This window comes from Pipistrellus kuhlii, unplaced genomic scaffold (assembly GCF_014108245.1).
Source record: "Pipistrellus kuhlii isolate mPipKuh1 unplaced genomic scaffold, mPipKuh1.p scaffold_m20_p_1, whole genome shotgun sequence".
Classification (NCBI taxonomy): domain Eukaryota; kingdom Metazoa; phylum Chordata; class Mammalia; order Chiroptera; family Vespertilionidae; genus Pipistrellus; species Pipistrellus kuhlii.
Genome location: NW_023425404.1, coordinates 84,168,236 through 84,188,934, shown reverse-complemented (window position 1 = coordinate 84,188,934; position 20,699 = coordinate 84,168,236). Strand labels below are relative to the sequence as shown.

The window sequence follows — 20,699 nt, the reverse complement described above, 5'->3', positions numbered from 1 at the left end:
TTTCAGCCCTTTGTATTCAGCATGTCTCTATCGCAGTGTTTCCCAAACTTTTGACATATGTGTACCCCTTCTATAATTTTCATAAAGATGAGTACCCCTCATACTCATGAGAACGTAGAATTAGGCGCAGCTAAGCACAATGCAGTGCATATCTCCACCAAACTCCGGTGCAACCCGTGCCCCCACCAAACTCTTCCCGTACCCCTGGGGGTACGTGTACCACACTTTGGGAAACACTGCTGTATCGAAATAAACCTATTTCTATGAAAATTGAAACTTTATTATTTTTTTTTTGCCCACATAAATTGAAACCTTGTTTATATGGCCCATGTTAGATTTTGAGTTTGACATGCTTACTGTAAAGACTGTCAGGTAATACAGCTGAGAGCACTTTGTAACATGAAAATTACTGAACTAATGGCAAGTATTATTGCCAGCATTTCAGAAAATATGAGATCAAATCTGATTTATTTTAACTTTCTAGTATTTAAAAAAATTACAGTCTCATTGATTCAGTCGCTCAGAAAAAAAGGCAAAGCCTTTTATTTACTTCCAAATAAAACATCATAAAAGATAGTGTTTTCTGACCAAGAAATAGAAAATTGTTAGCTAGGCAATAGGTGCTGATTTTCTACTTTATATATAGGTAGTTAATGCTTTTCAAATAACTTTTACCTAATTTGAAAGGAGCACTTGTCCATTATAAAAATTTTGAAAAACTCAGAAATATCTGATGAACATAATTTCATTACCCTGAAATTTTATTATTTCATTAATTAAAGCTTATTAGCACTTTCTAACAGCTGAGTCTTTTCCCTTTCAGTTCTTTCTCTACATAAGAATGAGTTGAGAATGTACTGCACATAAGCATTTTATGTTCTGATTTTTCACTGATAGCATATGATTTTTTCCTTTTATAAAACATTTTTTATTGAGCCTGCTTTTCAATGGCTGAATAATATTCCATGATTTGAATCTTCATAAATTTTCCTTGTTTCCTTCCTGTTTGCCTTTTTTCTATTTCCCTCATTATTAAAGCATCAAGCAATAGTTTTTTTCCCCATAAATATTTGACATTATTCCTTAGAATTATTTCCTTAGAATATATTTCTAAAAAAATGCTTTTGCTGAACAAGAGGCTATGACCTTTGTAAGTCTTTTCATATATCTTGCTTAAAACACAAGCAAAACAGAACTGTTCGGGGTGAATCTGATATAAAATCACTCTAAAACACAGATGTAAACTAATTGGCTCCTCCTAGCTCCATCATCGTGACTTTCTTTCTAAATTCTCTTTCTAATGGTCTGAGAGAAAACCTGTTCTTCTCTGGGGAATATGTAAAGTGATTCTTGGACAGCAGCATAGTAATCCTTACAGATTGTTCGATCAAGATAGCTATTAATGCCTTGTGCAGAATAAACCAAACATCCAAAGAAACACATTTTTTTCAGGTGAAAATTATGTTAGCCAACACTATTTCTCACTCTGGTTTATGATGTCAGGGATCTAATTTCTGCATGATTAATGTATATATGCACGTGAGGATAGAGTCTCTTAGAAGGAGATTAAAGAGACACCACCGCCTAAAATCCCCTTCCTAAGAATTCGAGGCCCCTCAGAAGCTGTGAGGGGCATGGCACAGTGGCACACTGCACAGACAACACCCTGCAGAGGACGAGCTTTCTTCCTGCCAACAGGCTGCACTGTGGAGAGTGCAGGGGTCACTGACACCCTGAAGAGAAACTCCCACTTCAGTAAAGCGTGATGTTTGTATGTTCAGCACTGCCTACCTGGAGAGTTTCAGAAAACCCGCTTTGACTGAATACATTTCTCATTTTCTATCACTTTTCCCTCTATCAGGCCATTTTCCTAATACCATATTTAAACTTTCCAAAAGAAAACATACGTCTGGATAATCCTTTCAAAAATTCTTAGAAGGAAATCTTTATTCCTTTATAATTCCTATGGGAAACCTAACTCATGGTTACTCTTAGGATGCAGTGTTTTCATCATTCTCAAGTAAGGTGAGGATGGGGGGATATGTAAGCAACAAGGCCTTTAGCTTCAGTTGCTGGTATTCTAAAGCTAGGGATACCTCAGAGATAAACCACCAGCGTGTCACACACACCTCAAGATGGAGAACATGGAAAAGTGGCTTTTAATTCATTGTAAAAAGATTGAGAGATCTTTTCATTTCTTCCTGGTAAATATAGTCTGCTTTACAATTATTAGTGCAGAAAAGAAAAGCTTTAAGGTAGAAGGTTTAAGAAATGAAATGGAAGGATGTCTAGAGGAGGAGAAGAGACTCTGAATATTTTAAAAAATCCACATGTGTTTACATTCCAGTAATGGGGAGGATGAGGCTTGTGGAAGAGCTTTGCTAGCTGGGACCCATGCTTACACTGACAGCAAGGGCTGGAAATGTGGGGAGGGTAATGCACTTTTGAGACAGACATGATTTCCTTGCCACCTAGAGCATTCTTCTTTAGGAGTAGAGCCCCAAAGGAAGAGACAAGTCAATTTTCCAAGCTCTCCTCTAGCTCTTAGGAATTACATGCCCAAGACATAGTTTCCACTTCCCATTCCAACTGCTGGAGGGGGGCCAAAAAGTGTCTCCATTTTCACCTTTGTAGGTCTCTGCCTTTGCGAATGGGGAGCTTGACATTCCAAGAAAGGCAGTGGTTTCCAGGGAACAGCAGTAATAGAGGGGTGTGCTGTGACCAGGTTGGGGGGCTGGGAGATGGAGGTGGGGAAAGGGGGGATGATCAGCTTCAGTACAGGAGTAAAATTTGCAAACTCAGGATTATGGGCCTCAGGCCAAGGAAGACTTGGTGCGTTGCTATGGTGACACATTTGTCTCTCAGAGCAGTGGTAGGCAAACTGTGGCTTATTAGCCACATGCAGCTTTTTGGCCCCTTGAGTGTGGCTCTTCCACAAAATACCATGGCCTGCGCGAGTCTATTTTGAACAAGTGGCGTTAGAAAAAGTTTAAGTTTAAAAAATGTGGCCCTCAAAAGAAATTTCAATCGTTGTACTGTTGATATTTGGCTCTGTTGACTAATGAGTTTGCCGACCACTGTCTCAGAGGGATCTTGGCACGATAGCTGCATTCCTGGCACCACGTTTGTCAGCAAGAAACTTATGGAATAGAACTGGTATCAACTCCAGAGGGAGAGGCAAGCTGCTTTCCAAACTTCTTTGGCAACACTGCCCTTTACAACTTGTGTGAATACACCCTCCTGAATAGTTACATAAACTGCTATTTGTGATGCGGCTCTTAGGAGCCCTGTTGGATGGTACATTGAAAGGAAGTGCTAAAATGAGAGCACTGGACCAGTTTATACATGTAACTATTGTATCCATGAATAATTCAATTTCCTAAAATTGGCATTTAATAATGACATCTCTTGCTGGGAAGAGTTTATAGTCCCTCTCTCCCTTTTAAAAATAGCTTTTACTGTTGCCAAGAGGAGAGCCTCCTATTTCCTGTTAGAAGATATATGTGTCAATTAAAGCGCTAGCTTCTTTCCTGTTCAATTCCCTAGCCCAGTGCTGTGCTAGCAAGCCCTCTCACACCTGGCAGGAAGGTGCTCTCACAGCACGGCCCTCAGTTCTGACCCACCTTTCTTATTTGTGCCTGGAAGGCAAAATGCACTAGAATTTAGCCACTTAGTATTCAAATCATGCCAGGTTTCAAGTAAAAAGCCTATATTGCAGAGATGGATACACAGTCACCAGGATAAACACAATCAACAGTTCAAATCACAGTTCAGTTATACACAAGTGTGGACAAAACATGCAGACCTGTCTAGTCAATGAAGAAGTGGAGATACAAGCAATTGCTACATAAATGCCAACTTGTGAGGTGTCTCTGAATGCTCAGTTGTCATTCTTTCCAGCTGTACCCTCACCCTTACTCCCATTACCCCCATTGACAGTATAAAGCTAGTTAGGATTTTGAACATGATGCTTTCTTCATCCTCCTCCTCGTTTTCCACTTTTACTTCTCCTTTTACATCTTCTTTTAAAATGCACAGCATCTCTCAAAGTATTGAGAAAGGAACAATTCCTCTGGGTATTTTCCTAGTTTTTCAAAGGCACAGCAATGCAGGCAGGGCAGTAATGGCTACTGGGTACATGGGATGCAGCAGAGGAAATGCAGTTAATGCAATAATTCACATGCTAATGTTTAGTTCCATCAATGTCAGCTTGATTTTCTCCTCAGCAAACACAAAACTGCCACACAACTATAACTGATGAGTAGTGTCATTTTTAATTTAGAGAGCATTCAACTGTCCTTTTTAACTAGTGATATTATCTTTGCAGTTGTCTCCTGAGACTTTATATAAACATAAGTAATGTGTCCTAGACAGTTTGAAAGGGATGTTAAAGATGGCATTGGACATCATGAAGATTTCCCGCACTTTGATCTCTTTTAAATTTCCAGATACAATTTATGCTACTGCCATATTTTAGCCATTACTGAAATTAATATATCCCAAGACTTTTGAACCAAGTTAAACACAGAAATAAAGGTTTGAAATGAAAGGATTGTAATGTTTTCATGTCAGTTCTCGAAGAAAAAGAAAAAAAGGAAGATAAATCAAATTATCTCTTTCCTAGGTGACTTGGTAAATAAATAATAAGAAAGGAAAGAGAAAGACACTAAGAAATATAAAATTCCAAACAAATGAAAATCTTGCTGTTTCCCTGGGGGCTATTGTTTATTGGAGATAGTTTTTTTCAGACCTTTTAGAGAGAAGAATGTCCAAGTATATCTGTTATCTTAATGCAATATTTAGAGTATAATATTTTATTGCCACTTCCTTTATCATTTGTCTCCTTAGTGTATCATTAAGCCTGAATTTTTAAACATCACATCATTTTGGTATTTCCAAATGTGTTATGTTTCCTTTTAAAACAACAATATTCTTTTAAATATCCAGGCTTATGGTTATAAACAAAGTTACTTGCTATTTTTAAATAAACATTTTTTCTTTGGAGAAATTACATTCTGCAATTCAAGTGTAGTTTTGTAAGAAGATGATCTGTGTTTGAACCAGAGTTTTCCTAAGAAGTCTGGCATTTTCTGGAATTGGGTTAAACAGTAAAGAATCTGTTTATTATTCTATGGCCATATGTTTAGAGGGTCGCTCACAGAAAGTATTGTTCATGGAAAGCTCCAGCTAAGGAGACATTTTGAATTCATAAAAGAACTGCATAGTTTGAAAAGAATGCATAGCATTATGTATTGATACCGCACCACCAGAGACAAAGGAACACAATTTAATAAAAAAGAATAGTGCTCATGAGATTTCTCTTTTTCTTGTTAATTGGTTACTTTAACTATATTATCTGCAAGTATAATGGACACCATTATTTTTAATAGTTCTCTATTGCCAGATGAGGTATACAGACCTCATGTAGTCCATTTTAATTATTTCATTTTGCTAGATTCTCCCCTCCCTGTAATACAGTGGTGAATGCAGATAAGTCTTGTTTTCCTGACAGACTATGCTGGTTTCTAATTTTTTGAAATTAAAATGGTATTTCTTGCTAACCTAATGGTTTCTTCCTTGTTTCTGTGTCAGGTATGACTATGTGGAAGTCATTGATGGAGAAAATGAAAGTGGACGTTTATGGGGAAAGTTCTGTGGAAAGATTGCCCCTTCTCCCATAGTGTCTTCAGGGCCATTTCTTTTCATCAAATTTGTCTCTGACTATGAGACACATGGTGCAGGATTTTCCATACGTTATGAAATTTTCAAGAGAGGTGAGTAACGTAGAGTAAAACGAATACAACTAAATGCTTAACATTGTTTGATTCGTAAAAGACAAAGTGAAAGACAAGGAGTAAATGCTATTATCCTTTTGAAAGAAATCATGTATTCTCATTACAGAAATGTTAGAAATAATTTAAACAAAGGTAAAGTACCCACTATATGGAGGAAGTATATTTAAAATTTTAAAAAATGCTTCAGAAATCAAAATTGCATGATTCTAATGTGTTAACCACCGTTTATAAGGCATAATCTCCATTAAACTCTTTTAAGGTCATTTCTTCTTAAAATATAAGTTTTATCTACTGTTGAAGTTTAAATTTTCCCCCATTAAAAATGCAGACCTATTGTCTTACTAGAAAAGTCATGTATATACTGTTCCCTTTGTTTTATTCTAAAATGTAAACCTGGTGGTTCACAGGAAAAGCAAACAGTCCACTATCCTTAGAGTGTCTAAAGCTATTGGAGGTTTTATTAATGGGGGGATTGTTGGGGAAAGAACTTTTGGAAAAAATAAAGCAGTAATACTTTCAATGGCATTCCCCTTAGGGATTGCACGTCCAATATAATTACTTACTAGTCTTCTATTACAATGGTATATATTGAGATGAGCTAGAATCTGATAAATCAGGTCTCCCAGCCTGAAGAATTAAAGACACATATCAGTGAATTTATAAATAATATAGCTTTATCTACATATCACTGTTTTTTCCAACAGCCTATAGTATCCTTTAATGCATTAAATTCATATTTATTATATTTAGTTATTCCCTTGAAATTAAAGTGTGGTGGGCCTATTTGGGGGCAGAGGCTCATGATTTGAATATATTGTCCTAGAATATAGGCAAAAGAACCTTTTAAAATAGAACAAGTCTAGCCATACCAATGGAAAATGCCTAAGGTCTTCTGGGTCAGGAACAACTGAGAATAGTGGGAAGGAGTCATTAGGAGTTTCTGGGAACATTGATACAACTTCTTAAATTTTCAAAGAAATCTACACTGCCCTATAGAAATGTGGATAGACAAAGAGAAATTTAGACATTTATTTAAGTATATACTTGTAAATTCTTTAGTATGAATATGACATCAGTATGTACAGATGATTACATATGTACATATTTCTTGTGCTGAAAGCTGTTTGATGTGTTAAATCATTTTATACATATAAGTACACACACATATCTATATTTGCTCTACCTGCACATGGCACTATCAAAGAAAAAGGTACCTGTTGGTACCTTTGTTAAGGGTCTGAGGACAGCCATTTCAGCGTTTCTCAAAGCTCTGAAAATGGTTGAAAGAGGAAAGAGAGAGATCTATTACTATGTCATTAAGAATTATTCATCTTTTTCCAAAATAATTCTATTCCCTTCACTCTCTTAGTTTCAGGTATACCATAATTTCCCTGCCCTGCTCTCCAGCACTGACCTTAAAACTGGAAGCCTTATTTTATTTTATTTTTTTCTTGTCTCCCTACATCCCATATGGCTTCTAGTTCTTTGGAATTTTTACCTGAAGATGTCAGTCATACTTCCTTTCCATGTCCATTGCCATTAACTAAACAAGCCCAATCGGTGGTTCTCCCCACCCTTTCTTATTCTACATGCAGTTTCTCAAACAGTCCTCAAGCCATAGTCTTCAAAATGACTATGGCAGTTTCCATCGACCATAGTCAAGCCTCATTGTCCTATTAAGTCAAGTGCATAGCTTAACATCACTTGTTCGGGACCTACTCTAGCTCCTACTCTCACAGATCACAAGCTGGCTTTCTGCCTCAAGTTAGTGCCTTGGGTAAATCCCAACAGACCTGACTGTGAAGTTTAATTCTGCTACTTACTGTCTGTGAATGTTCAGAGCCTCCCATTTCTCATCTGAAAACTGGATAAAAGTATCTAGCACAAGCTTATTGTAAAGATCAGTTGAAATGGAAAACATGCAGCCACTGCTGGCACTGAAGATATGGCCAATAAGAACTCATTGTTGCAATGATTACGTATTAACCTGGTGCCTTCAGGTTTCATAGTCCTCGCTCTCTTCGGGTTATGTCCCTTAACTTATATAAGCAGCTAACTCTGTCTAAATGAATTTTTCTCAGGAAGCTCTTCCTAATTAACCAACTTTATTTCCTAATCATATACCCAACTTATCTCCTACATATAAATACATGTACATATGTACATAATGTATTCATACACACAAATATGTTTCACTTACCAATGTTTCTTAATATTTTCAAATTTCTAAAAAGAATATTTTCAAATGTTTTCATGCATGCATGTTTCATTTTCCAACTACATTGTTATTACTAAACAATGCAAAGAAGACATTGTCCCCTCACTATGCCTTCTAGAACCGTCCTGGAACCCAATTTCTCTCTCTAGGTACCCCACACTTCCCTTCTATACCTCTTACCAGGTGCTGAAACCCTCAGCTATCAGCCCTAAAATTATTCTCACTCACCTAAAGAAGTTTCTCTGGGAAATCCAAGCCAACCCACTATCATTCTTCCCTTCCTTCCGTTGGCTTGGGTCATCCAGGCCCAAAGCAGGGAAAAAGCTGTAGTCGTTTTCCATGAGTCTCAGTGCAGAAGAGGGGTGCATTTACTGAGGATGGGTCACTGTGTAAGTTATTTGATTAAAAGTTTATATCCTGCCAAAACTGGTTTGGCTCAGTGGATAGAGCATCTGCCTGTGGACTGAAGGGTCCCGGGTTCAATTCCATTCAAGGGCATGTCCCTTGGTTGAGGGCACATCCCCAGTAGGGGGTGTGCAGGAGGCAGTTGATCGATGATTCTCTCTCATCCTTGTTTCTAACTCTCTATCCCTCTCCCTTCCTCTCTGTAAAAAATCAATAAAATATATATTTTTTAAAAAGTTTATATCCTATGTAATAAAGAGGTAATATACAAATTGACCATCACTTCAACACACAAGATGGCTGTCCCATGTGGACATAAGATGGGCACCACAAGATGGCCTGCAGGGGTGGGCAGTTGGGAATCCAGGCCTGCAGGGGAGGGCAGTTGGGGGGACTCAGGCCTACAAGAGAGAGCAGTTGTGGGGAGGGAGAGAACCAGGCCAGCAGGGGAGGGCAGTTAGGGGTGACCAGGCTGGTAAGGCAGAGCAGTTAGGAGTGACTGTGCCAGGAGAGAAGGGCAACTGGAGTTAACCAGGCCTGCATGGGAGGACAGTTAAGGTTGACCAGGCTGGCAGGGGAAGGCAATTAGGGGCAATCAGGCTGGCAGGGGAGTGGTTAGGGTGTGATCAGGCTGGCAGGCAAAAATGGTTAGAGGCAATCCAGCAGGCAGGTAAGCAAGCCATTGGAGCCAGCAGTCCTGGATTGTGAGAGGGATTTTCAACTGCCTGTTTAGGCCCAACCTCACCAGATTGGGCCTAAACAGACAGTTTGACATCCCTTGAGGGGTCCCAAATTGGAGATGATGCAGGCTGGGCTAAGGGACACACATCCCCATACACAATTTTCATGCACTGGGCTTCTATTATTTAATAATTATCCCAAAGACAGTATCTTACCTATATTATTATCCATTTTTATTGCCATTAACAATGAAAGGTCACTCTTACAGCTACACAGAGTACTCTCCATTTTATAGATAATGTCAGTAATATGGTGCTCACTGGCTCCATTGCTGGGCATGCACCTTGTATCAGCAGCTCATTTGCTCCTAGGCATAGGGGGCTGCTTGCCCTCTCTCCTGTTTCTTGCTTGTATACTCATCTCAGAATTCCTTAACCCACTCCTGCCTCCTCCTTTCTGGGGATGTACTTGTTCAACTGTGGCAAATTTATGCAATTTTGAATAAGGAAAATATTAAAACAAATATGTATGGTGGAGGAAGTAGGAAATTATAGGATCTTTTAAGTTTAAAGAGATTTTATTTTTTCAAATCCCAAAGTCTACCTCCCATTTGCTATGCACAGATTCTGAGGATCAGAAAAGTTAGGAGGTCACTGAGGCTATAAGGCAGGTTTGTGGTAAAGGCAGGACTGAAACTCAGACCTTCTGGTGCTCAGTCAAGTTCTCTTCCATCATCACATGGAATTTTCCCAGCTTTTGTCAAATACTTTAGAAAACCTGAGCTAGCTTCCAAAGGTATCTGACAGGACAAGGACACTGTGAAAGCACTGAAATATATTTGATTTTAATATATACCCTTATTTCTGTCATTTTTTTTTTCTATCTCACTAATCTTAATCTCACTTGGATAGTTTTATCTAAGATGGAGGAAATATCAGTACCGGCATTAAATCCTGCTTTTGTTTTGCCTTACAAAGAACTAGCCAAAATATTTCCTGCCCCAGGGAAGAAGTTGGAGGTCTCCAGGGTCACTGTTCCTACATCTATATAAATAAAAATATAAATGTTCATTTGTGCAAAATCTTAAATCTCTGAAAGTTCTTCACCAATTGCTTTGAAGTTTTGACACAATGTTGCATTCAAATATGTGCAAGTTTTTATATACCTTATACCTACTATTATATAGATGTCACACCTGTGACAAGTAAAAACCTGCTTTTTTAAAAAATAGCGCCATCTGTTAGACATAAAAGCAATACACATTATACTAAATATTTTAAAATTCCATTTCAATGTTTCCAATTTATGATCCATTTACGATTTCCAAATTTCCAATTTTAAGATTCCATTTCAATGTTGATAATGAAGATTTGTGCTTAGAAATTGTGAACAAAGTTCTCAATCAATTGGGAATGCCACCACTGAATCAATCTGCTGTTGTTTCTTTCAATGTAGAATTGTGTCATGAACAAAATTACAACACGGGTGATCTTTTGTTGTATGTGCAATCAAATATTCCTAAGTTAATGCTTGAGCAAAAAGGCATTTTTGATGAAATAATGAAAACTGTCAATAACGGGGTTGGAGAAATCTTCTTTTAGATGCAACAGGAGGAACTGGTAAAATGTTCCTAATTAGATTGATTGTGGCAGCAATTCGATCCCACAATGACAGAGCCTTAGCTCTTGCGTCGTCTGGAATAGCTGTGACATTGCTACCAGGTGGAAGAACTGCTCATTCCGCTTTGAAATTGCCACTGAACATGCAATTCACTGAAACTCCCATCTTCAACATTTTCAAAGTGTCCGGCATGGCAAAAGTATTGCAGAAATGCACCAAGGCCGGTTTGGCTCAGTGGATAGAGCGTCGACCTGCGGACTCAAGGGTCTCGGGTTTGATTCCGGTCAAGGGCATGTGCCTTGGTTGCGGGCATATCCCCAGTTGGGGTTTGCAAGAGGCAGCTGATCAATGACTCTCTCTCATGGATGTTTCTAACTATCTCTCTCCTTTCCTCTCTGTAGAAAATCAATAAAATATATATATTTTTTTAAATGTATTGCAGAAATGCAAACTTATTTTTTGGGATGAATGCACAATGGCACACAAAAAATCACTTCAGACTCTTGATCGATCATTGCTAGATTTGCATGGAAACATGAGACCATTTGGGAATACATTAATATTTCTTGAAGATTTCAGGCAAACTTTACCTGTAATTCCTTTATTAACACCGGCAGACAAATAAATGCTTGCCTGAAATACTCTACTTTGTGGCAACACATAAAGACATTAAAATTAACTACAAATATGTGTGTCCAGCTGAAAAATGATAGATCGGCTGAGATATTCTCACATCAATTGCTGGAAATTGGGAACATAAAGGTGCCAGTTGTTCTGACATTAGGACGAATTTCATTGCCTCATAGCTTCTGCAATTTAGTGGCATCAAAAGAAGAATTGGTTGAAAAAATATTTCCCAATATTCAAACCAATTGTAAGAATCTCGATTAGCTGAGTGAACGAGCTATTCTTGCGGCCAAGAACAAAGATGTCTACAAACTTAACAATATTTTTCAGTCTAACATTCAAAGCGAGGCAGTCACATACAAGTCCGTCAACACTGTTGCGGAAGCAGATGAAGCGGTTAATTATCCAACGGAATTTTTTAATTCACTCGATCTGCCAGGGATGCCACTGCACGTACTGCAATTGAAAATCGGCGTGCCAATTATCATGTTGTGAAATATTAACCAGTAAAAGCTTTATAACGGCACGCAGCTTGCAGTAAAAAAATTAATGAGCATCGTAGAAGCAACAATCTTGACAGGACCTTTCAAAGGTGAAGATGTCCTCATTCCTCGCATTCCTATGATTTCAACGAATATGCCATTTCAATTTAAGAGATTGCAATTCCCAATTCCATTGGCATTTGCAATCACCATCAACAAAGCTCAGGGCCAATCTTTAGAATTGTGTGGTTCAGGTCTAGACACCGATTGCTTCTCACATGGACAATTATATGTTGCAGGTTCTAGACTCGGCAAACCAGACAATCTCTATATCTGCACAGGCAATGGAACAACAAAAAATATTGTATACCCATAAGCATTGTGAAATTAAACATATTAGAAACGTGCACTTTCTCTTTTCTTCCTTTTCCATTTAATCAGACTGAGCTAAGACTATACTTTCAGGGATCATGTCTATAGTTTGTTAATCAGACTGAGCTACAGCAACGCATGGCCGGGTACAGCTAGTCTTGGAAATAAAATTCTAAAGGATTCCCCAAATCATAATCTCCCAAAATGTATACACACTTTAACAACTGATAGCTCAGTTTTGAAAATGAAATGTATTTTAGTGAACACTGCCTTTATAATTATTCAAAGTATGTGTATACATTTTTTAGACTACCCTATTTAGTACTGGATGTCATGAATTGAAATTGTGTCATTTGTGTAGTCATGAGGTCAGCTTAATACATGTCTGAATATGCTTGGTAAATTTAAATTACAAATCACCATAATTTGTAAAGTATTATTGATCAATGAATAGTCCTTATAATCACACATTAAAAATATATACATTACACTCTAAAACACACACACACACACACATTATTTGTGTGTGTGTGTGTATGTGTGTGTGTGTGTGTATATATATATATATATATATATATATATATATATATATATATAATTTTAGAATGCCAGACAGTATTGTCTCTGATACTAGCAGCAGGGCCTGTAATCACAGAAATGAGGCCCTCACTAGCAGCCACACTTTACCAGCACACCTGTGTCAACACCGCTAGAATGAGTCACTCACCCTGGGTACATGTACGAATTACCTTTCACATTTAGTTTGTCAAAAAGGTAGAGGTCACATCTGGCAAAGTTACTGAGTCACTAGTGAAGGAATCTGAAACCCAAACTCTCTCCATTGAATTCTCCCTCTTGCCTTTGTAAATGTTCCATTTCACCAATAAAGAGCTGTCACTCTCAAGATTTAAGGATTTAAGCTTGAAGAGGCTATAATTATTTCTCTAGGGCTCTGTCAAGAGATTTTTGTAGCTTACTCATTCATTGTTCTCACATGATTTTATATTTGTCATTTTTCTCTCTCTAAACAGCAGAAGTTTTTTAATTGCTCCACACAAATGGAAAACTAAGGTGAACACAATAAAACTGAACTTGACTTTTCATAGCTAGTAGTACTATGAAAAGGCTGAGTGATTTGGAAGTGATTGCAATGATCAGCTTTTATTAGGAAGATATGTGGTCGTTGCCCAGGTTATTTCTTACTGAAGTCATTTAAAGGGATTTTCACTTTGCTTCTTTTTCCCTTTTGTTCATAGGTCCTGAATGTTCCCAGAACTACACAAGCCCTAGTGGAGTGATAAAATCCCCTGGATTCCCTGAAAAATATCCCAACAGCCTTGAATGCACTTATATTATCTTCGCACCAAAGATGTCAGAGATTATCCTGGAATTTGAAAGCTTTGACCTAGAGCTTGACTCAAATGCTCCTGGAGGCATGTTCTGTCGCTATGACCGGCTAGAAATCTGGGATGGATTCCCTGATGGTAAGAAGGGCAGGAAGAATCCTCAAAAGGGAAAGACCTGAGAGACGGCCCATGGGATCCTTTCACACATGTCATGATATTGCATCATTTTTTAAAAATAGTTCAGAAGGAGGAAGGAAATCAATAATTCTATGCAGAGCAGCTCTGAGCTCAAACAGCTTTAGTAATTAGTTTAACTCCTTCATTTTCCTTGTAGACAAGGAAACTGAGACCCTGAATGATCATGCAAGACCTCATACTTTTTTTTTGTGATAGAATTAAAAACCAATACATAGTTTTCCTGACTAAAATATTTTGTTCATTTTATTGACCTGTCTACTGGTAATTAATTCATAGACTGTCAGAGGAGAAGATCTTAAGAGATAAATTAAATCAAACCATTAATTTTACCAATGCTGAGCCTAAGAGAAATTTAAGTACTTAGTAAAAGTTTAGGAGTGAAATAAGCATCCATTATGCTACTGAAAATTTTAGAAGAGGAATGAGAATATTTGGACATTTCTAATTTAGACAGAACTTGGCCTTGTGCATGAAATTCGTGCACTGGGCAGCCCAGCCTGCTCCCTCTCCTATCTGGGATCCCTTGGGGGATGTCCGACAGCTGGTTTAGGCCCAATCCCAAGATTGGCCCTAAAGTGTCAGTCGGACATCCCACTCACAATCCAGGACTAACCTCTCACCTGTCTGCTTGCCTGCCTGATGTCCCTAACCACTTCTTTCTGCCAGCCCGATCACCCCTTAACTGCTCCTCTGCTGGCCTGGTTTCCCCCAACTGTCCTCCCCTGCCGGCTTGATGGACCCCAAATGCCATCCCCTGCAGGCCTGGTTACCCTCAACTGCCCTCCCCTGCAGGCCTGATCACTCCCAACTGTCATTTCCTGCAGGCCATCTTTTGGCTGCCATCTTGTGATGACATGAGGGCACAAGGGCTCGAGGGCCACTTAGGCTTTTATTAGTATAGATTATTAATTTGAAGGAAACAGTATTTAAATAAATTATAAATGGAGAGCAAGTATGATGTAAAAGAAATTGCTGCCCGTGGCCCTGGAGGCATTGGGTGTGGGGTGCAGAGGGGCTTGGATGAGGCCTGGTTGGGGGTGGCTGCCTGGGGGAGCGGCGTGGTTCTGCTGAGCAGAGTGACGGGGCAGGTGTGAGGGCCCGTCTTTGTCTTTGAAATGATATTAAAATTATCAGTGTAATTTAATTTAGATATATTCCCATTCTTAGCAGTAAAGGAGAAGAACTGGGTTTAAAGAAAACTTATATTGTCATTGGATTACATGTATAAGTTAATATTAGTTTAGCTGCTTCTTTAGTCTTTTGCCATATTAATAGGGTTATGATGATCTTAAGGAAACTCTTTCATTAACTAATGAGATTTTGCCAACAGAGTACTGATTGATTTCCAAGTATTTAATCCAATAATTAGGAAAACAATATTATAATAGCATTGTAATAATAGTTGGAACATTTAATAACAGGTTTTTTGTTCACAACCCAAATTTGCAGCCTTCCTTTCTAGAACTTACATTTAAATTAACATCTGAAAAAGAGATCCAATCAACCACCTTATTTAGAATACTTTCAGAAAGAAGCACATTGTTATTAGTGTCAAGGGTTTTTCAAAGTAGTAATTTTCTGGCTTTGGAAAATCACTGAGTTGAAGTGAAGAACAATTGTTAGCTTTGCAATTCACCCATGTTCTGAACTATGGTGAATTTCACTTGATCCCAGAGAAAACTGGCTTTGGGATGAACAAAAATGTGTTTGTATATTTGTTAATGTTTACCTGGCCTTGTCCATCCTACTCCAACATAGTAGCTAATTCTCTTAGCCAAAATGAGAGAACTGCGTGCGCCTGAGTTTCTGTCAGTGGCACTAGAAACATTTTTTCATAGTATTTCAATGCATACAGTTTCTCTGCCAGCAAAATTGCTTTTAGTCTTTGATATTCTTTCCAAAAACAACAACCAGAAGGCGCTGAAGGCTTTTAACCACCAAGTGATTTTATGTTGCATTTTATCCCAAACATTAAATTAGATGACTGAGTAATTCAAAGCTACCCATTGATTCAAATAGACTTTGAAGAAAAACAGTTCATTCCAAAACTGGAAATCTGAGGCATGCATGTTGTGAACCACATATCTCTATCTATCATGCTCTCTGAAGCTCTGTGGATTCACAAGTAGCAACTCTGAAGTAATTGAGGAAGTTTAAACATACAGTTTGAGAGTCGTGAGCTAAGCATGCTGTCTGGTTGATACCACAAATGCTTGTGCTGAATCATGAAGCCGACTATGAATGCTTAGCTCACACCACACGGATGCAGATGAAGTCAGCTCCCTTCTGGGCTGGGAGAAGAAGCTGGGACTACCCTAGTTACCTATATCCTAAGCATTATTGATGATTTTAGAAATACCTTTCATAAAAGCTAGAGTTCTGTTTTTTTAAAAATTACTGTTATATTAAAATTAACCTTTTAAACTACAAATATAAAATATAAGTCACATAAATATAAATATTCCAAAATATAAATGATATAAGTATGCAAGGGTTTTTCTGGGGAAAAGTTGCAAAGTCCAGATATTCTCCACTAAAAAAAGTTAATTATTGCAATATTAATATACATAGCCTATCTTGCACCTTTCTGAAACGATTCCCTTATTTATTTATTTATTCATTCATTCAAAATACCTTATTTTAAAATGATCTCTTTAGATTAGATCATTGCCCCCCCTTTTTTATGTAAAAAGGTGGGAGAAAATCAAAGTGTCTGACTCTGAAGTAGGGTGGTAATTATTGGAGAGATTAATGCCATTCCCAGTTCCAGGTATATCTTTTAAACCACACAGTACTACATGGGCTTTCCATCTGAGAAGATATCAATGTAGTCCTGTTCTTCCTCAAGAGATAGCTTAGTCTATGTCGCTTGCTTAAATTCTTCAACAATTCAATTTTTGAATGATACTTCTATTTTTTTGTGACAATTTTCTTCTCCTTGGCCTTGGGTTCAAAAGAATGGGAGAAGGAAAACTAGTCTCTGTAAATGCACAAACCCGAGATTGACAAGAGTACTTCACCCACTCTCCGTCAGATCAATATTGCATTAGCTTGCTAGGCTAAGGTCTCGCTGTTCAGGAAAATTCAATACTTCTTTGTATTATAGTCTAAAAAGCCTTTCACTCCATATCTTGAGGGCTCCTGTAGAGAGTTGCATGCTGCTGTCTGAGGCAATGTTCTAAAGGACAGAAGGCAGATTTACACAGCATGTCATACACATTATAAACCAGTGAGTCATGGAGACTCTAAATTATGAGTCTGCAATAGACAAGTTCTCTTCTGTTTGCTCCTTCAAAAAAACTCCCCCTACCCCCACCCTCTCCAGAGGAACTGGGTAACAGTGGTGGGGGAGGATCAGCAACCAGAGCTGAAGGGGGTGACTCCAACTTCCCTTGTGCCCTATATTCTTGCTAAGGTCAGTGGCTGTGGTGATCAGAGAAGGACCCCAACGACTAGGGCTGTAAAAGTTTGCCCACAAACTAAAGAAAAAGAAAGTTATGAAACCACAATAATGGAATTTTAATGAGGGAGGATGAATGGACTCTAAGCCTCCCATTAAGATTGAAGGCCAGAAATGGGATTCCTTTTGAGGAAAGAAAATACTTGAGTTTATACTCTAGCTAGATATTTTCCTGCATATGTTATGGGCAACTTTACACTCCATACTGAAGGAAAAAAGTATTGGATTGTGGTAAGGCCACATTCAGAATGAGGAAAATCTGGCAAAGTACTAGCACTTATAAAAGAATCAAGGCCAGGATTAAAGCTGGAAAAACAAACAAATAAAAACAGCAAAAGTTTCATCTTCTGAGATGCTCTCTTCTGCCAAGTTGGAATGTAACAAAATGTTCTTACCATAATGCAAAGCCACCACCCATGACCATGTGATGCACTCTAGATAATCTTTATCAATGTAAACATACACTACATTTGGTTGCTGAAGTAGACAGAAACTCTTGGTGTATTCTTTATTGAACTTATTGGGGTGACATTGGTTAATAAAATTATACAAGTTTCAGGCATACAATTCTACAATACATCTTCTATATATTATATTGTGTGTTTACCACCCCAAGTCAAGTCTCCGTCCATCACCATTTATCCTCTCTTTACTCTCATCTACATCCCCCACTCCACTTCCCTCTGGAAATCATCATACTGTTATCTATGTCCACATGAGTCTTTCTTTTTTTCTTTTTGTTCCCTTCACCCTTCTCACCCAGCCCTCCACCCTCTCCCCTCTGACAGCTATTAGTATATTAGTCTGTTCCTTTTGAATTCTGTCAAATCAATTGGTTTGAATGCATGAAGAAGTTCTCAGATATTCCAAGTAACCGATTTGTACCAACTCAGATATATAAACTATGTGGGGTTAGGTTTTTTGTGTGTTTTTTTTCCTTTGTGTTTTTCTCTTTTCAAAAGGATTGGCTAAGAACTAAAAACCTGTTAGCCAAAAATCTGAACACTCTAAAAAGAAGGGTTCTCAGATTAGTTGCCAGCCTAGTAACTCAGGTGATATGTGGGACTCCAGGCTGATCACTTCTATGGGGTTCACTTTTTCAATTACTTTGGAGTTTCTGTGAGCCCCGGTCCACAGCCTTCTGTATCCGAGCTGCACGCACAGGCCTTGGAACTCCTCCTCCCTGTTGCAGGTTCATCCTGCCAGGGATAGGTTCACCTACTGGTTTTCGTGAACAAAGCAATAACTTTTAGTTGAAATGCATAGAATCATGGGTTTCTTGGAGGGTAAAATGGTCCACATCAGATTGTCTTTCTAAGTCCAAACCATCTGGTGTGTTTTTACCATATGTTGCAAAGAAAAAAACTAGAGAAAATGGGACTGTGTTTTTTTTTGTTTTGTTTTGTTTTTTGGTGTCTGTGTGTGTGTGTGTGTGTGTGTGTGTGTGTGTGTGTCTTGCTATTGATCTGGGCAGGGAAATGGAAAGATTCTCCAAACCCAGATGGCTGTGCACCATCCATAAGGCAATTTATAATTATTAATTGCCAAGATTTGTCTAAAAGCACTTCAACAAGGGTGTGGCCAGTGTAAGCCAAATAGCAATTTAACTTTATCACAAATCAGTCAGAATTCCCAAACTTTCACTGCCTCAGGAATTACTTTCTTCCTGGTGTACACAGTCAAATGGCTGCTGGAACCAGCTCTTGGCCGCTGGACACCAGTACAATGCAGTCACCCCTCTCAGGTACAAGAGAGAAAAAACTAGGACAGAAGTCAGAAAGATGTATTTTCCTTTCATTTTGATTATAACTTACTATCATGTATAAATTATTGGATTTACAGTTTCAAATTTTTAAATTGTCACAATTGTAAATTAGTCTTCAGATTAAGTTCTGAGTCAGACAGGATCCTTTATCAAGTCAGCGATATTTGTCGTACTGAGGCGCCAGGATTAAAAAATGGAATGAGGAAGGAAATCAGGGTTACGCAGTATTGGGTCATACCTTGGATATTGCCCTGGTTCCAGACAGGGCTCCAGGACATAGGCGTTCCCTAGGATCTCCTTCCAGGGCAGGGCAGTGAGGACAGGCAACTCTAAGAGACCTTGTTCTCCACAGCACTGGATTGGTCCTGGGGATGAATTCCAAGGTTCCACTTAGCCCGAATCTCATTCTTTGAAAGTGAAGAAAGCATTTTGATTCTGTTACTGAACACAACTTGCTTCCCAGGGAATGCGGTGATATTTGTTACCGCCCTTCCTGAGTACACTAGGAAGTTCTCTCCACAAACCTGATCGAATATCCAGTGCAAAGCATTTAGCCAGGGAAGATGCTTTGTGTAGGAAAACACTGGGTTCCACTGGAACCCATGTTTGCAAATGGGGTTTCTTGCTTTAGAAAAAATGTATTTTAATGTTTTCTGCATTGCTCCCTTTCCAGTGGGCCCTCACATTGGACGTTACTGTGGACAGAAAACACCAGGTCGAGTTCGTTCCTCATCTGGCATTCTATCAATGGTCTTTTATACTGACAGTGCGATAGCCAAAGAAGGCTTCTCAGCAAACTACAGCACCCTGCAGAGCAGCCTCTCGGAAGGTCAGTGTTCGTCCACCTCGAAAAGCCTACGGGGAAATTCTCCTTTTATTCCTCCTCACACACCAGGGGTAGCAAAAAACACTGAGAAAATGTTTCGTGTATTGGATTGCCAAGTGTTTATTTTTCTCTTTTAAGTGGGTTTTCTGAATATCAATAGGAAGAATTATCTGGTGTGTTTTCTCAATAAAATTATACATGAGGTGGTTGCTTATAAGCCTTTGAAATTATGGGAGAAAGTGGGAAATGGAAAAACAGTGCTTTCAAACAATGAAATATGCCAGGCCACCTACCTGGCACCTTCAAATACGCATTGGGCTGAGATTCCTAAAAGGACAAGCATGCATTATGGACAAATCTGTGAAGTTCATTGACAGGAAAGCCATATAGAATGGATGGTGTGCCAAGGTTTGGTCTGTGGAAACCCTTATTTTCTTTCTTATGTGAATGAAAGTGGATATTCATGTAAAAGCAGCATGTAATTTGTTACAACTTTGCTTGAAAGAAAGAAAAAGGAATATCTGTTTATATCATATTAAAATATTCAACTAACTCTGTCCTTCCTCAAAGTTTATGTGTTCTTCAGCTTTTAAGAGCCCAGTTTGGGAGGTGGCGGGGAAGAGAAACCCTGAAGGACAATGAAAAATTGTTTCATCAGTTCTAGCTTTAGGTTGTAAAGTTGGATACTGAGAAGACTGGGTGTTTGGAGACTTTTCTACCAGATCTTACTGGAAAATAAAAGGCCAATTAAACTTCAAAAGTTTTACTTGATTAATTAATCCATGTATTTTTTGTGCTATAAATATTTTTATATTACAAATAACAAACCTAAACTTAAAGGTATGAAACCAGTGAATGAAAACCTTTAATACCTTAAAATCTTATCTATTGTGACAGAAAATTT

The 20,699-nt window shown here is 38.3% G+C and overlaps 1 protein-coding gene across 5 annotated transcripts in view; it reads left to right on the top strand.

Annotated features, from left to right (window-relative positions):
• The window catches only part of NRP1 (neuropilin 1), a 166,192-nt gene that overhangs the window by 65,600 nt on the left and 79,893 nt on the right, over positions 1-20,699 (top strand). For all 5 annotated transcript variants that reach the window (XM_036454107.2, XM_036454087.2, XM_036454070.2 and 2 more), the window contains exons 3-5: positions 5,593-5,774; positions 13,457-13,684; positions 19,643-19,798. In XM_036454107.2, the coding sequence (XP_036310000.1) occupies positions 5,593-5,774; positions 13,457-13,684; positions 19,643-19,798 (566 nt within the window). The remainder of the gene's footprint in view (positions 1-5,592; positions 5,775-13,456; positions 13,685-19,642; positions 19,799-20,699) is intronic.